The 16824-nt window shown below is 33.2% G+C and overlaps 3 protein-coding genes across 3 annotated transcripts; all 3 read left to right on the plus strand.

Moving 5' to 3' along the window:
- Positions 1–233: 233 nt before the first annotated feature.
- On the plus strand, positions 234–5122 carry LOC108855115 (beta-D-xylosidase 1). The gene is made up of 7 exons (XM_057008504.1): positions 234–793; positions 1437–1718; positions 2525–2694; positions 2776–2873; positions 2959–3303; positions 3393–3806; positions 3951–5122. The coding sequence occupies exons 1-7, from the start codon at positions 374–376 to the stop codon at positions 4550–4552; spliced, it is 2331 nt and encodes a 776-aa protein (XP_056864484.1). The 5' UTR covers positions 234–373; the 3' UTR covers positions 4553–5122.
- Positions 5123–5210: 88 nt separating this feature from the next.
- On the plus strand, positions 5211–7220 carry LOC108852339 (protein argonaute 18). Its single transcript, XM_018625834.2, is given in 5 exon segments — positions 5211–5881; positions 5981–6387; positions 6716–6829; positions 6831–6942; positions 7030–7220. Coding segments are annotated over 5 exon segments (831 nt in total). The 5' UTR covers positions 5211–5802; the 3' UTR covers positions 7149–7220.
- A 3491-nt stretch (positions 7221–10711) lies between these two features.
- Positions 10712–13202, plus strand: LOC108839278 (transcription factor MYB111). The gene is made up of 3 exons (XM_057007681.1): positions 10712–11022; positions 11307–11436; positions 12195–13202. The coding sequence occupies exons 1-3, from the start codon at positions 10890–10892 to the stop codon at positions 12961–12963; spliced, it is 1032 nt and encodes a 343-aa protein (XP_056863661.1). The 5' UTR covers positions 10712–10889; the 3' UTR covers positions 12964–13202.
- The last annotated feature ends 3622 nt before the right edge of the window (positions 13203–16824 follow it).

The following is a 16824-nucleotide window of genomic DNA, read 5'->3' on the forward strand; positions in this document are numbered from 1 at the left end:
CCAACATTGGTATTGTCATAGACTATAGTATGTGGTCACCGTAGAAAACGTATAAATTATGCTGATTATAAAGGAAAAAATACTTACATTTAAGAAAAAAACAGAGCAGGAAAAAGACACTAATAATTTTTTTTTTTGGTAAATGATTTTACCCAAAAAGTCTGAGATATATATCTCCTCTACGTAACATGTTCAACTTGATTGTTTTATCTATATCTTCTTATTTTTTCATAACAAGAGTCTCCTATCCTTTGTCACCGGATTCGCTAAAGAACTTCCCTATATATACTCATTCACTTCTTTCCCATGTCAACAAAAAGAAACACAAACATCACATATTATACATATAAACACATAAAAACACATATATAAGATGTCTTGTAATAAGAGATCATTATTATTCGGCAAAAAAGTCGTAGTTATACTTGTATTCCTCTTATGTTTGGTTCACTCATCAGAATCACTTCGACCATTGTTTGCATGCAACCCAGCAAACGGGTTAACCCGGACGCTCCGGTTCTGTCGGGTCAATGTACCGATCCACGTGAGGGTTCAAGACTTAATCGGACGTCTCACGTTGCAGGAGAAGATCCGCCTCCTCGTCAACAATGCCGCTGCTGTGCCACGCCTTGGTATTGGAGGCTATGAGTGGTGGTCCGAGGCTCTTCATGGCGTCTCCGACGTCGGTCCCGGAGCTAAGTTTGGTGGTGCTTTCCCCGGTGCTACCAGCTTCCCTCAGGTCATCACCACAGCAGCTTCTTTCAACCAGTCTCTATGGGAAGAGATCGGACGGGTGAGAATAAAGAAATATTTTTTCTTACAAAAAATAAAATAATGAAAGAAAATATTTGCTGATTAAAGAATATACATTTTTGGAAAATAAGAATTCTAAATTGTGTGATTCCCTTACGTGAAAGAACGACATCAACATCATAGCGGCCAGTACACAAGAGTTTGATTAGCGGATGATCAATATATTATATATGTTTTATGTTAATTTCTTTGATGTTTATACTTTCACATGTTGTTTTTATATGACAATGAAATGAGTCTATCGAATGTTAGACAGGTAGGATATAATACAAAACTCTAAACCAACAAATATATTTCATGTATTAAACGAGAAATTTTATTTCGTTAAAGATTGCATATATATATATATAACACTATACGTAGTATTCTTTAATTAAACGAAAAATGTGTCTTTTGTTTTTGAGAAAGAGCTTTAAACGAAAAAAATGATGCGTAGTATGTATGCTAACTATCTGTGATATTTAATAATTATGGGCAAGCTAGCTACAACCAGCGAAGGAAAAAGATGCTTTTGTTAACAGATGGTCTATATACGGAGAATATATATTTCTTTCAATATAATTCAAACGTGTGTTGTGGAAAATATATTAATTAGACTTGGCATGGTTTAAATCAATTAAAAGGTTGTGTCTGATGAGGCAAGAGCTATGTACAATGGAGGCGTAGCCGGTTTGACGTATTGGAGCCCAAATGTAAATATACTGAGGGATCCACGGTGGGGCCGAGGCCAGGAAACTCCCGGAGAGGATCCTGTCGTCGCCGGAAAATACGCAGCCAGCTACGTCAGGGGACTTCAGGGTAACGGCGCCGGTAACCGCCTCAAAGTTGCCGCATGTTGCAAACATTACACTGCTTATGATCTTGATAACTGGAATGGCGTCGACCGTTTCCACTTCAACGCCAAGGTAAAACCCTACACATTTTTTTAACAGCACATTTAGTGAATGAGTCTCTATTTTTATTACTACTTAATTAATGGTTTGTTATTTACTAAAACTTCAGTATTTTCTTTTAAAATATAAATGAAAACGAAATAACGAACGAGCAAAAAATATATATTGAATTTTCTGCGAATATAAGTTTACTTTCCAAAGATAGGTGGCTACTTTATATCGTTTTCAATTACCTATAGCTCAACGAAACGAATTGGATGTGACTGGATACGTTTTCTTGCAAAGCTTATCATCTTTTATCTTGTTTCGTGATCAGATTCGTTAGACCATAGAAAATAGCTTATATCTAGATATATTGCAATCGTTAGTCGTTAGTTATTTATAGTTCCGTAGAATATTCGTCACTTCGTAACCTTTCAAAAAACTTTTTCATCCGTCTGGATTGAATTTTATCATCGAATATTCGAATGGCTAAACATGTATATCTATGTACATGCGTGTCACAGTCAGACACAAACAAAGCACTTGCCTAACATTATATACCAGTTAAGCCATTAGGCAATGTGACTTCGAGTGATGTGGCATATGCGTAGTCTTGTGTTTATAAATGGTGGAGAATCTTATCCTTATTGGTCATGTGGACCAACTAGGACCAGCCTCCTTGCTTTTTTTCTTGTTCTTCCAAATATATACTTTAAATTTTATCACATCATAGCAAGATAAAATAAAAGATTCGTTTCTCTAACTTAATAATAATAATTCAAAACATAATAGATATAGCTAATATTTAATTATTTAGTCGTTTTTGCTTCATTTAGGTCAGCAAACAAGATTTAGAGGATACATACAATGTGCCATTTAAATCTTGTGTTTACGAGGGAAAGGTCGCGAGTGTCATGTGCTCATACAACCAAGTCAATGGAAAGCCAACTTGTGCTGATGAAAATCTATTAAAGAACACCATTCGTGGTCAATGGCGTCTCAACGGGTAAGATTAAAAGTCATCAACATCAACGGTTCAAATTTAATACCCATCCCTCACACATTGGCTTAATAATAACGCATGCAGGTACATTGTATCAGATTGTGATTCTGTCGATGTTTTCTTCAACCAGCAACACTATACCACAACTCCGGAGGAAGCAGCTGCTGCTTCCATCAAAGCTGGTGAGTTGTTTTCCACCGTTGATGTTTGAATCAACAAGGATTGTTGATCACTTTGATGACAAAAATATATCCTGTTGTTTTGCAGGTTTGGATTTGGACTGCGGGCCGTTTTTGGCAATTTTCACTGAAGGAGCTGTGAAGAAAGGATTGTTGACGGAGAATGATGTCAATTTAGCGCTTGCTAATACTATAACGGTTCAGATGAGGCTTGGTATGTTTGATGGTAATCTTGGACCTTATGCTAATCTTGGACCTAGAGATGTTTGTACTCTAGCCCATAGACATTTAGCCCTTCAAGCGGCCCATCAAGGAATTGTGCTTCTCAAAAACTCTGGTCGTTCTCTTCCACTCTCCCCTAGGCGTCACCGCACCATTGCCGTGATTGGACCCAACTCCGACGTCACTGAGACCATGATCGGAAACTATGCAGGTAGATAAGATAGTCCAATAAAAATAATTCGACATATATATTATTTATCAATAACAAAACAAAATTTGAGTACATTTTTATTTCGACAGGGAAAGCTTGTACCTATACGACACCGTTACAAGGAATCGCAAGATATGCCAGAACACTTCACCAAGATGGTTGTGCAGGCGTTGCTTGCCGAGGGAACCAAGGATTTGGTGCGGCAGAGGCGGCTGCACGTGAAGCAGATGCGACGGTACTTGTGATGGGATTGGACCAGTCGATAGAGGCCGAGACACGAGATCGAACCGGGTTGCTGTTACCAGGTTACCAACAAGAGCTTGTTACACGAGTAGCTCAAGCTTCTAAAGGTCCAGTCATTCTTGTGCTTATGAGTGGTGGCCCCATCGATGTTACCTTTGCTAAGAACAATCCACGTGTTGCTGCCATCATCTGGGCCGGGTATCCGGGTCAAGCTGGTGGAGCTGCTATCGCCAATATAATCTTTGGTGCTGTTAACCCTGGTACGTCCTTATCAAGTTACATATAATTATTATTTATATTTTTATATATCAAAGTAAAATTTAGTTTTATCACATATCTGAACTAAAATTTCATAATATGCCAGCTAATATTAAATAATTCATGTACGGTGTATCTTTTGATAGGAGGAAAACTACCTATGACATGGTATCCACAAGATTACGTAGCAAAAGTGCCAATGACGATAATGGCTATGAGAGCATATGGAAATTACCCAGGAAGGACCTACAGATTCTACAAAGGTCCAGTGGTGTTTCCATTTGGTTTCGGTTTAAGTTACACTACCTTCACTCACAGTTTGGCCCAAAGTCCATTAGCCCAACTATCAGTTTCATCCAAAAAATTCAACTCTGCCATTTTCAACTCGTCATCTGATTCCATCAAAGTGTCTCATGCCAACTGTGGAACGTTTCCAAAAATGTCTCTCCATGTTGAAGTATCAAACACAGGTGAATTCGATGGAACCCACACGGTGTTCGTCTTTGCCGAGCCGCCGAAAAACAGGATAAAAGGATTGGATGTGAACAAACAATTGATAGCGTTTGAGAAGGTTCATGTCACGGCAGGGGCAAAACGAACTGTTCAAGTTGATGTTGATGCTTGCAAGCATCTTGGTGTAGTAGATGAGTATGGAAGGAGGAGGATCCCAATGGGTGAACATAAACTGCATATCGGTGATCTTTTTTTTTTTTTGTCACGAAATAACTTCTTCCATTCATTTAATTAAACCGGTGGGGGAATAAACTCACCAACCACCTCTTGTTCAAACACATTTAAAGCGTTCTTCGCTAATACATCCGCCTCAGCGTTTTTTAAACGGGAAATCCAAATAAACACAGCGATCTCAAAGTCTTTCGCCATTGATAAGATATCCTCCACTATGCCATAGAGATCCAGTGACGGCCTTTTTCCATTGATCGCTTTAATCAACTGCGCATATCGGTGATCTTAAACATATTATTTTGGTTCAACCGCAACTTTAAAAGAGGCATACAAAAAAGAAGCAAAAAATAAGGAAACCCTTTTAACGAAGTGGAGTGTTTCCTCTTATTTATATGTTACATTATATATAGAGAGATAGGTTATTCTCTTGAGAAATTACTCAAGAAATGGTTGAATCCACAGAGAAGCACCAAAGGGTCGCTTCTTGGATTTGTGTGTTTTATTTCTTCTACTTTTTTCGTCATCAATTGTCAATGTTACTGTAACTTGTGGCTCCCAAAATAAGAAAGATATAGGGGCCCTTGTAAAGAGTTGAAACTAAGAAAAAAATGAAGACACATGATAATTTGATATATACAGTATTTCTTTGTTTTTCTTCTCTCTCTATATGGTGTTGTATGCGTGAATTAGCAATACCTTTGCAGATTAATATCACATGCTATGATCATGTTGGTGTGAGGTAGTGGCGACCGATGTGACCACAGCTTTGTGGTAGGTCACTTAAAGTTCGAAACCCCAAAGCCTTGGGTTCGAATATTGGTCATTCACTACCCTCCTCTGTTTCCTCCAATTATTATTTGATTGAACATTAGAGGCATTCTCAAATGCCTTCTCTTTTTAAACCAAAAAAAAAACTGTTGGTGTGGTGGATGGGAATTATAAAAAGTATTTTCGTTCGTATCAGAGTTTTAGGTTTGGTTTGAATAATAGGTTTCGAGATCCTTCTTAGCAAACAACTTATTTCGTGTCTCGTCTTGACATTACTTTTTAGGTTTGATTTTTTTTTTCTTTTCAATATGGTTTATTTTCTTGTCAGTCAATAATTGGTTCAAAACTAGAGCAAGTAAAAACGCATAAAGAGGAGGTTGGTGACTTGTACTCAACTGCACAGAATTCTCCTCTGTATTTTTGACCCTCTCTATACTAGACTACTCTACTTACTTGCACAACAAGTCTTCAAATTCTCGATAGACACCTACATAGATGTATGAAACTATATAAAATGATTTATACTAGTATGTTCTTGCTCTAAAAATGGCGTTGTCACTCATCAGAAACATCCGGATATCGGTTACCCTTGTCGTTTTTTTCTTCCTCTTGACTACATTTCCAGGTTTGTTGTTCATTTTTCTTTTTGTTGTTGTTCATTTTACACACTCACATATGTTACTTCCGCCTTAAGCTTTCATTACTCTTTATCTAAATTTTGTAGGGATCACTTACGGTGACGAAGACGATTCGGAAGGAGGTGGAGGTGGAGGTGGAGGTGGAGGTGGCGGGCCAGGGTTTGGCGGTGGTGGCACAGGTGTGGGAGGCGGAGGGATAGGCGGTGGCGGGACAGGATTTGGCGGCGGTGGAACTGGTGTGGGAGGTGGAGGGATAGGTAGTGGTGGCACAGGTGTGGGAGGTAGTGGCACTAGATTTGGCGGTGGAGGGACGGGTTTTGGTGGAGGAGGATTGGGAGGCAGTAGCGGCGGAGGGACAGGTTTTGGAGGAGGAGGACTAGGCGGTGGCGGAGGGACAGGTTTTGGAGGAGGAGGATTAGGTGGCGGTGGAGTAGGAGGGAACAATCCACCGGAGATAGTTGCGAGAGCTTTGGAGTGCTTAAATGAGAAACACGTATTATCTTTTACTTGCGATACAAGAATCTGCGACCTTAAATCTAAATTTAAAAACACATTTTGATTTTTAACTAAGTTATTCCAAGCTGGTTTGTGTAGCATTGGTTCAGTTTATCTTGATTGAGAATACTTTTAAGGAATGTTCAAAATATCACTATACGTCAATCAGATGTTCTATAGGGAATTAAGCCGCATAAACCGAATTTTAGAAGACTGAATCAGTTTTGATTGACTGAAAAATTAGCTAACAGCTATTTACAGCTCCCCTTTGAATATTTCAATTGATTATAACATTTTCACTCAAAACTCCCAAAAATGAAATTCAGATTTACAGAGAGTGCGAGGATGCATGGAGGCTAACGTTAAACGGAGACCTTGACATTCCGGTGGCAAGGACGGAGGAGTTCTGCGAGGGACCATGCTTCTCCGAAACACATTTGGGCTTTGAATTGCATTGATGAGATTGTTCACCACTTCAGATTCTTCAACAGAGCTACCGTTTACAACATCCGTGAAACCCTCAAGTCCGGCTGCAGCTACGGACCTGAACGAGGTTTTGAATCTAGAGACCGTTTCTTGATCTAGTCTAGACTAGTTCTATTGTTTCTTGTTATTATGTTGAGTTAAAATTTATATGCAGGCATTTTCAACGTACTTGAGCACATCCAAGATGAAGAAGAAAACGGAAGTGGGAGAATGAAGTCAAGGTCTGAACCGTTGCTTGGGACCGTGTTGTTCACCATTGCCTTGCTTCTTTAAGAGCCGTCTTAGTGTTTAGCTATTATCTTATATATGTTGCTTATTTGACTATCTAATCGAAGAGTACTTTTTATAATATATAGTTTCAACTTTCTTATTAAAAAGGACAAAAGTCTGTGTTGTCCAATCCCAAATTCATACATCAACACTGCAGAGGGTCGCAGTCCGGATCAATACATATACCATACACTTGTGCTAAATCATACATCAATACAAGTTTTATTCAAACTTTATACATCAACTAATAATTTTAGGTTAATTCATATATTGATCGTGCCTCCATTAGTCAAATACTAACATATACTTGCGTGGATTTGACGGTGTTTACGTGAATTTTATATTTTAAATAATTAATAGAAAAACAATTTTAATCTGAAAGTGGGGGAAACCGAACCTTGGTTCAGACGGTAATGAAGCATGCGCTCAACCATTATGCCAAACTAGATTATTGATTATGTTATCTATTACTCTTATTTATGTTAATATGATCTATTCATATATTTTTACTTATATTCTAGTTTCACAAAATAAATAAATTTGAATTAATTGTGTTTAATTACCTTAATTATTGTTAATGTTTCTAAAAAATCAAAATCACAATTTTAAAAATTAAAAGCATTTTTGAAATTTAAAAAGAAATATGAAAAACAATTGAAAACAATTTTGAAATAAATATTATAATTTTTGAAATTGATAACATATCAATTGGAAATATTTAAATATATATTTTTTTATTATTTATTTAAATGATTATTTATATTAATATAACTATATTTATTTAAATAATTATTTAAAATTACCAAAAAATAAATAAAATAAAAATATTTAAAATAGTTTCAAACTATATGTTTTCGAATTCAAACTTCTTATAATAATTTTTCGAACTTTTTCAACTTTGAAAAAGAAGTTTCATATTTTATTTATAAATTTCAAAATGCATTTTGATTTTTATTTTTTTATTTTGATTTTTATTTAAAAACACAATAACAATAATTATTTTAAATAAACACAATTACTTATATTTTATATATTTTTGGAACTAATTCTAGATAAATAGAAAGAGATCCCATAACTAGAAATATATGATTATTTATTTAAATAAATATAATTATATAAATATAAATTAATGTTTAAATAAATAACAAAAAAAAAAGTTTTTTTTTAATAATTTAAAATTATCTGTTTTTAAATTCAAATATTTTATAATAATTTTTCCATATCGTTTTTCGACTTTATTTCATATTTTCTTTTTAAATTTAGAAAATGCTTTTTGATTTTTATAATTTTATAATTGTTTAAAAAACACAACAACAATGGTGGAACTAGAATATAAGTAGAATATATATGAATAGATCATATTAAATATAAATATATTAATAGATAACGTAGCAAATAATCTAGTTTGGCACATTGGTCGAGAGCATGCTTTATTGAAAACTGATTTTTTATTAATTATTTAAAATATAAAATCCACGTAAGCACCATCAAATCCACGTAAACACCGTCAAGTCCACGTAAACATCAGTTAGCATTTGGCTAACGGAGACACGGTCAATATATGAATTGACTTAAAATTATTGATTGATATATGAAATTTGTATAAAACTTGTGTTGATGTATGATTTAGCACATATATCTGGTATATGTACTGATCGGGACCGCGACCCTATATTGATGTATGAATTGGTCGATTTCCTGATATATGGTTACATGAAGGACATGTCGATGAATTAAATAGGTAGGGTTATTGATTGCTCAAGTGCTCATATGCAAGACAAAGCGTATTTATGTCAAAGCTCGGATTTATGTAAGTTGGTGAGAGGATCGCAGGATCCTTATGGATCTGCATGGCTATTACAATGACCTCTCTCTTTACACATCTTATTTATGCCAACGGACCCTTACACATGGACCCAAATTAAATTTATATACAATAATTCCAATCAATATACTTAAAAACATTAAACAATATATATATATATATATATATATATATATATATAATATTTGAATACCTCTGCATACTCTATACCATGATATCCCAGTGGTCTGAATTTTTTTTCATAGGATTTATGCTCATGAAAATTATGTAATAATATTCACTATTCAGAAGAATTGTTGTTTTAGTCATCTGCAAAATAAATGATGAGATGTAAGTTGTAGAACTTAGAAAAAAGTATATCACATGCATATAATCCAGTAAAATAGTAAATATAGTTTTTTATCAAAAATTATTTTAATGAAATGAAAATCGGTGAACATTTAGTAGATTGGTCTGTTTTATTAATCTTACAATGTAGAGGTGAAGGGAGAGAGGGGAGAGAGAAATAGGAACTAAAAGTGAGAGACAGAGGACAAAAAGAATTTAGAGCAGTGCCTTAAATGGCAAAGCTTTTTCTCGTTGTAACTAAAGAGACTCGTGATGTCTACGTGACTGGCTCGTATATAGTGTCATCCTTTCCCACACTCTTTCTACATTCATCTTTTTTTTAGTAAACTACGGCCATATAGAATTTTATTTTACTCAAGATGCGTCATTAGTTTTGTTCTTCACACAGTTATGTACTGAGTTTTTTTTTAATAAAGTAACCATTGATGAGTTGACAAAAAATGAATATGGGATAACTACAATGAAAGCACAATTCAAATGAACTATTTGATTAAACTATATGCATGCTCTTAGTAAAAAAAAAACTATATACATATAACTTATAATACATGATTTATTAAGTTTGCCACTGATATCTCTTTTTTTTCTGTGTCATGGAAGAATCATATGTATTATCGTTTGTTTCCAAAAGTCTGTAAGTTGACCTGCTAAAGAAAGAACTAATGGAAGAAGAAAAAGATCGGGCAAATATAGCAACACGTACGATTAACACCAATCTGAAAAAGTGTAAGCAGTACATATGGACCAAAAGCTCAAGAAAGTCGTTGGAATCCACCTACTTTCTGGATGGTACAGGAATTAACAGATCCATTATGTAACCATTATTCAACAATTAAACCAAGAAACAATTATGGCCTACCACAAATCAATACATCCCCATTTATGAATATGGTCGAAGATCTTCCACATAGACGTCTTCATATTAACATAACCATTGTCGCCGACTTTACTAGCCATTAGACGTGTTCGTTCCATTGACTCTTGTTCAGATGGCATGCGGTATTGCACTAATGTTGTTTGTCCTACCAATTTCTGATTTGAATCTGTATACATACACACGGCCATGTATTTGTACTTTCCGCATCAATCAAATACCAGACTAATTTATTATACTCTTGAAAAGTATTGAACTTACAAAAATGAAGTAAGACCTCTTGAGGAGATTTGTCATTAGCGCTTCAAGACACATTCATTAAATGTTTATACAAGTAGGTATATGCATACAGCTACATTACATGTACATTTGTATGTAAGTACGTATGTAGGTATAAAGGTGTACATGGTAATAAATATCTTGTAAGCACGGAAAAGGGTAGAAAGAGGGACTAAAGGTTGGAAGGAGAGGTACGTGGTGCGATAATTTTGAGTGTACACATTACATAACTTTTAATTCCACCGCAACGTGGTTCATTCCTTCACCGATCCTAAGTCGTTGTCAAACCTTAACTCTCTCTTTCCCTTTTGTCTACTCTCTATATTAATCACCTGGAGGTTTCTCCCATTCACTCACTCACCTTCTCTCACTCAAGGTCCAAAAAGTGTTTTCTCTTTTCTCTTTTCCGAGAGAAGAGATGGGAAGGGCTCCTTGTTGTGAGAAGATAGGACTCAAGAGAGGGAGATGGACTGCGGAGGAAGATGAGATCCTCACTAACTATATCCAAACCAATGGTGAAGGTTCTTGGCGGTCTCTGCCTAAGAAAGCTGGTATGCTTATCTTCTAATATGCAGTTTTTCTTCTTGTAATCATGATCCATATATACATACCGCAGTTAAGCAGTTGTTTAAATGTTAACATTCTTAAAACACAAAAGTTTTCAAATTGGTATACAAGCTAGTTACCTTGACGTTTTTTTTTCAGTTTGCTGGTTTCTTGCATTATAACTTGGTAAATATACTATAAATGGAAGTCCGTTGTCGATACATAGAAAATGAAACAACAAACTGTTTTTAGTTTAGCATGGTCTAAATAACAATTACAAAATGTGAAGGACTGTTGAGATGTGGAAAAAGCTGTAGACTAAGGTGGATAAACTATTTGAGAAGGGACTTGAAAAGAGGAAATATTACAGCCGAGGAAGAAGAAACCATTGTCAAGTTGCATTCCCTTCTCGGCAACAGGTAATAAACCAATTTTAATGCACGTCACATCGTTCACGGATTTACATATTGCACAACTTATACGTAATTAAGAATTTCGTGTATTATAACAATTTTGCCACTGTCTCATGTATTGTCTCAATTTATAAACAAATAGAAATGGTCTGACAAGTTCCGATTCATCTGTTCATAAAGAGAAATGGGAAAAACTGAGTGATCAAGATAATTAAATTTACTGTCCTGATCTTGTGACCATCATAACAATGCAGCGGTAGACCACTCTTGGAGCGGTCCACCTATCTATAAAAAAATCTAAGTAAATCCTTTTTTTTGGTCAAATCTCTAAGTAAATCCATCCACTAAAAACATACACATATATATAATAATATATATATATATATATATATATATATATGACCAATTTGAATTTTTGTCTTAAGAGGCATTGGCATTACGCTGCTTTAGAGTCTAACTATATTGGTTGCTCTAGTTAATCTTGTCTCGTGTTACAAAAAAAAAGTTAATCTTGTCTCATGTGACGGCCATGATTGTTACTGACTCTCTTACCACTGGCAATGGTTAGTCATTGTTGGAACGGTCCAACCTTTTATATATATATATATATATATATATCAGTTAATGAAAAGTTATTATCTATATAAGTTGTTGGTATTGAATTTATGAAAATCCGAGAGAATAATTATTTAATTGGTTTGTCTAAAATTATAGTGTTTCATTCGCACGTGTCTTCTTTGTGCTTAACTTTTCGATTTGTGTAGATGGTCGCATATTGCAACACATCTACCAGGAAGAACAGACAACGAAATTAAAAACTATTGGAATTCACATCTAAGCCGCAAAATCTACGCCTTCACTGCCGTCACCGGAGATGAGCACAGTCTTAAGGTCGACGATTTAATCCTGAATAAACCTCCTTCTTCTTTCTTGGGAGCCAAGAACACGAACAAGACCAAGAAGAAGAAAGGAAGAACTAGTAGGTCGTCCATGAAGAAACACAAGCAAATGGTGACGGCCTCACAATGTCTCCCACAACCGAATGAGCTAGAGAGTGATATCAACGAGGGAGGGAACAGCGGGAACTACGAAGGAAAGTCTTTGGGAGCATATGAGTGGTTGGATGGTGAGATAGAGCGGCTCATGAGTACTTTCGTCTGGGAATGTACTAGTGAAGAGACTGTGACTAGAGTGAATGATGATGACTCTGATCAGAACAAGGTGTGTGAGAGTGGGGACACTAGTAGTTGTTGTGTGGATTTGTTTGATGAAGAACAGGGAAAGCTTGGTAGCCTACAGGTTGATCAAGACATGAATACTGAAAAGGAAAGAGAGGAGAGTATTTTAAGTTCGAATTCAAATGAAAATGGTGATAAAGACTGGTGGGTTGGTCTATGTGATTCTTCGGAAGTTGGATTTGGGATTGGTGATGAGTTGCTTGGTTGGGAGTTTCAAGGTGGTTTGACTTGTCAAAGTGATGATCTCTGGGATCTCTCAGATTTTGGAGAAATGCATCAAGTGGATAGCATATGAGACCGAGTATAACCTGAAAAAATCTTTTGATTGTAAAGGTGTTTTGTTTGGTTAAAGTGGGTCTTGAGGTTGTGTATTAGCTTATGGAGTGTTTTCAAATCAAATTTCAAAAAATAAAAAATTAAAATTAAAATTTTCAAAAAAAAACTATTTTAGTCATTTTATTTTTTGAAGGCTATTTTGTAACAAAAACTTAAAAAATATTATTTGAAAAAATTATTTCATATATAATTTGCCATATGGGCCATATCCAAGTGTAAATGTGTAACTCAATCAATACCATTAAATCAGAATCATTTCCAAATTATGCTTTTAATGAATGTTTTAAATTTTTCAAAAATATCTTTAATTTTACAAAGGATGATAAAATTCATTAATGGCAGTTGAGTCTTTTAATTTTGGGCATGCAGAAATTTCTATATTTAAATGGATCAATAAATAATGGGCTTACACATATTTATAAAATATGCTACTATTATTTAATATAAATATTTTATATTCAGATATTAGACATATATATTCTAAAACTAAATTAATAAAAAAACATAATGACATTATAATGTTATTTTCTTAAATCTATGTATCATAAAATTAATTTTAAATCTAAAATAAAAAATAGAAAAATACAAACTTATAATAGGTTATTAATAACAAAAATAAACTAATATTGTCATATTAATAAGTTTTTATATTATCTTTTTATTTGGATGACATAATAAAAATATCATCAAAGTTTAAAGACCACAAGTTTATGTAGTATTAAAAAGTATATGATTAATTTAATAAAAAAATCAAAATACTATAAGATATTTTATGTTTTATTTGATCATTGGTATTAGATCACAGGTTAATAGTGAATTTTTGGGTTTTAACGGGTTCTATCGGATTTTTAATTAACGATTTTTTCATTAAATCCGAACTAGATTATATACATGGTACGGGTCTACCAGTTCAGCAGATCTAGGTCGAATATGAAAACGCTTCTTAAAACTCAAAATTATTTTCAAAAAACTTTTAAATTATATGTTCTTTAATAGAAAAATTATAAATTCATTCAAATCACTCTTGACCAAATATTTGTTCTATTTATTTTTATTTTGAAGAGAAAAAACAAATAATAAAAATATAAGAACTCAATTGTTATGATTTGAAACAAAAATAATAGTAATTTGTAAATTATTTTTTGGTTAATAAGTGAAAACAACCCGCACTTTTTAGCAATATTTTATATAATTATAAATCTTTAAAATTATATAATAGCCCAAGTAAGAATTTCGGATAAAACTTTGTTTAACTTATTACAAACACAAAACGGTTGTATGACGTATTTTAAATTTTGCCATACTGTACACACTATTACAAACCCGCATAATTAAAACTTGATCATGTTACGGTTTATATAATTAAAACGAATAATAGTTAATCTTTATACTGAAAAAACAACAAAAAAAAAACCCGCCCTTTCAAGGGCGGGTCAAAATCTAGTTTCTTATTATTTCCCTTGCGGATTACCCGATCAACTTCAACACAACTCTCGGTACAAATCTTATGAGAAATATTTTTGAAACATTCCAACCCTGAAATTTTTGAAAAGCTTTTAAAAATACTAAGTAAGTTTCTGATTCAACTTTCACCAATTAAACATAATAAAATGCTGCAATTTTATTAATGAAAATTTTACTAAAAGTTTCATAATTATAAAAATAAAAATTTAAAATATTGGAAATTTATAATATTATATTTGAATATATTTATTTAAATGGTGATATATGAGTTATTATTACTGACAAAAAGCATAAGTTATTATCATATTCTAAAAGTATCAAAAATAAAAATAAATATTAAATATAATGTAAGTACTATTTTTATATTCTAAAAGGTCTTTTAAAAATATAAATCAATAATTAATATAATTATCCATGTCATATTTAGCCATAAAACATATCATCATTTTTAGTAGTTATGTCATGTTTTTTAATAAAAGTGACTGTAAAAAAGACATGTGGTAAATGACTTTTCGAATAATATCTAAAAAGACATGTGGTAAATCAGATCATGATGTGCTTCACACAAATATCAATTATACCAACGCTTTTTGGTAAATCATGTAAACGGTAACTTTAATTTGCTTTCAGCTAACTTTGGTAATAGTTCTGTGACGAAAATCACGAAATATCCTAGTATGTTTTTCATTCTCTGGGATCTCTCAGGTTTTAGAGAAATACAGCAAGTGGATAGCATATGAGACTGAGTATAACCCAAAAAGATATTTTGGTTGTAAAGTTTAGTGTTTTGTTTGGTTATAGTGAGTTTTGACTTTTGAGGTTGTGTATTAGCTTATGGAGTGTGTTAAGGGAGTTAATTAGGATAAATATTTTTTTTTGGTGTTGTTTATAGTATTTGGTTTGGTTTGTTGTTAGCTTCTGTTGATAATATTGTGAAATAATAATGAAGATTTTGAAGATTTTTGTCACACGATGGTGAAAGTGTAAATATAAAAAAGTCCAGTTGATAGTGTTGAACTGTTGATATAAGTGTAACTACGTGGTAATCTGTAGAGTGAATAGATTAAAAGAGATTGTAATTTTTAATCTATTACAATCTTATGTTTATGTTATATGATGACATGTAATGACAGATTGAACAAAATTGTTTATGTTTATATAAGGTAAGTTACGATTTTTAAAAAAAACTTGTATTATTGGTTAGGCGAGAAACTCTATATAGGGAAAAAACTCGATTTTACGATTTTGGTAGAAAACTCATTTTAAAGATAAACTAGATTTTACTATTTTAGTGAGAAAACTCGACTTTGTGATTTCGCTAGAAGCCTCAATTTTGTGATTTTCAACAAAAAATTGATTTTATGATTTTGATAGAAAATTTGATTTTGAAGTTAGACAGAAATTTTGTAATTTTTGTGAAAAAAACGATTTTGAGATTTTGACAGAAAACTCCATTTGACGAAAGCACTTTTTGTTTTGTGAAAGAACAAATGACAAAATTTTAGAAATTCTAGTTTTTTGTGATTATTGAGTGGACCCATGTTCATATAGTACAAATCATTGATCTAATAGTCATATAATTTATGTCTATTTATAAACCCTATGGATATATAGGTATCACCAAAAAAATGCTCATTTGTATTTGGACATGGACAACTAGTTATCGCCAAAATAGGTGTCGACTCACCAAGCAATATGTTGGATCCACCAATATATTGGACATGGACAACCAATTGTCGCCACTTTCCACATGTGAATTACATATTGAGTTAGGAATTTACTTCCTCTTAACACTAATAGTTTTAGTAATTATCCTAAATTCTTTATTGATGACTTCATTTTGTATTTGATTGTTTTTAGTGATGTTGAAGCTTGTCTTCAACAAAATTTGTGCTACAGAATGCATGATCTAGTATATGGCATTTTAACTTCAACTCAAGAGCAACTAACTTATCTTTGCGTCTCTTGGAGTGTTATGATATTTTTAATTTCAACTCAGGATCAACTAACTTATCTTTGCGTCTCTTGAAGCGTTATGACATCTGCAAAGAAATCTTATATTCAAATGATTCATAAATGTGAATTTTAGATACCAAAATTCACTATATAAAAATTCAAGCATATCACTTTGTTTCTACACACAATCATTTTAGTTAAAAGAACAAACCTTTTGACCAAAAAGAAAAAGTTAAAAGAACAAACCTAGGGATTATACATTCGAAGAGCTTCTGAAATTTGGATTTCAAGAGGTTGTAATCATAATTTTTGGAATAGGACATGTGTGGTAATCCCACAAAATAGTTACCTCATCAACACCATCTATCTCCATGGCTCACAACCTAACCAAAACAAATGG

Source organism: Raphanus sativus, chromosome 4, assembly GCF_000801105.2.
Source record: "Raphanus sativus cultivar WK10039 chromosome 4, ASM80110v3, whole genome shotgun sequence".
NCBI classification, from domain to species: Eukaryota; Viridiplantae; Streptophyta; class Magnoliopsida; order Brassicales; family Brassicaceae; genus Raphanus; species Raphanus sativus.

What these genes read in the sequence shown, in the direction of transcription:
- LOC108855115 (XM_057008504.1), top strand. Translation starts at nt 374, where the DNA reads ATGTCTTGTAATAAGAGATCATTATTATTCGGCAAAAAAGTCGTAGTT. An exon ending in TGCTGCTTCCATCAAAGCTG is followed by an intron (nt 2,874 to 2,958) that starts GTGAGTTGTTTT and finishes GTTGTTTTGCAG; the next exon opens with GTTTGGATTTGGACTGCGGG. An exon ending in CTTTGGTGCTGTTAACCCTG is followed by an intron (nt 3,807 to 3,950) that starts GTACGTCCTTAT and finishes ATCTTTTGATAG; the next exon opens with GAGGAAAACTACCTATGACA.
- LOC108839278 (XM_057007681.1), top strand. Translation starts at nt 10,890, where the DNA reads ATGGGAAGGGCTCCTTGTTGTGAGAAGATAGGACTCAAGAGAGGGAGA. An exon ending in GTCTCTGCCTAAGAAAGCTG is followed by an intron (nt 11,023 to 11,306) that starts GTATGCTTATCT and finishes CAAAATGTGAAG; the next exon opens with GACTGTTGAGATGTGGAAAA. An exon ending in CATTCCCTTCTCGGCAACAG is followed by an intron (nt 11,437 to 12,194) that starts GTAATAAACCAA and finishes CGATTTGTGTAG; the next exon opens with ATGGTCGCATATTGCAACAC.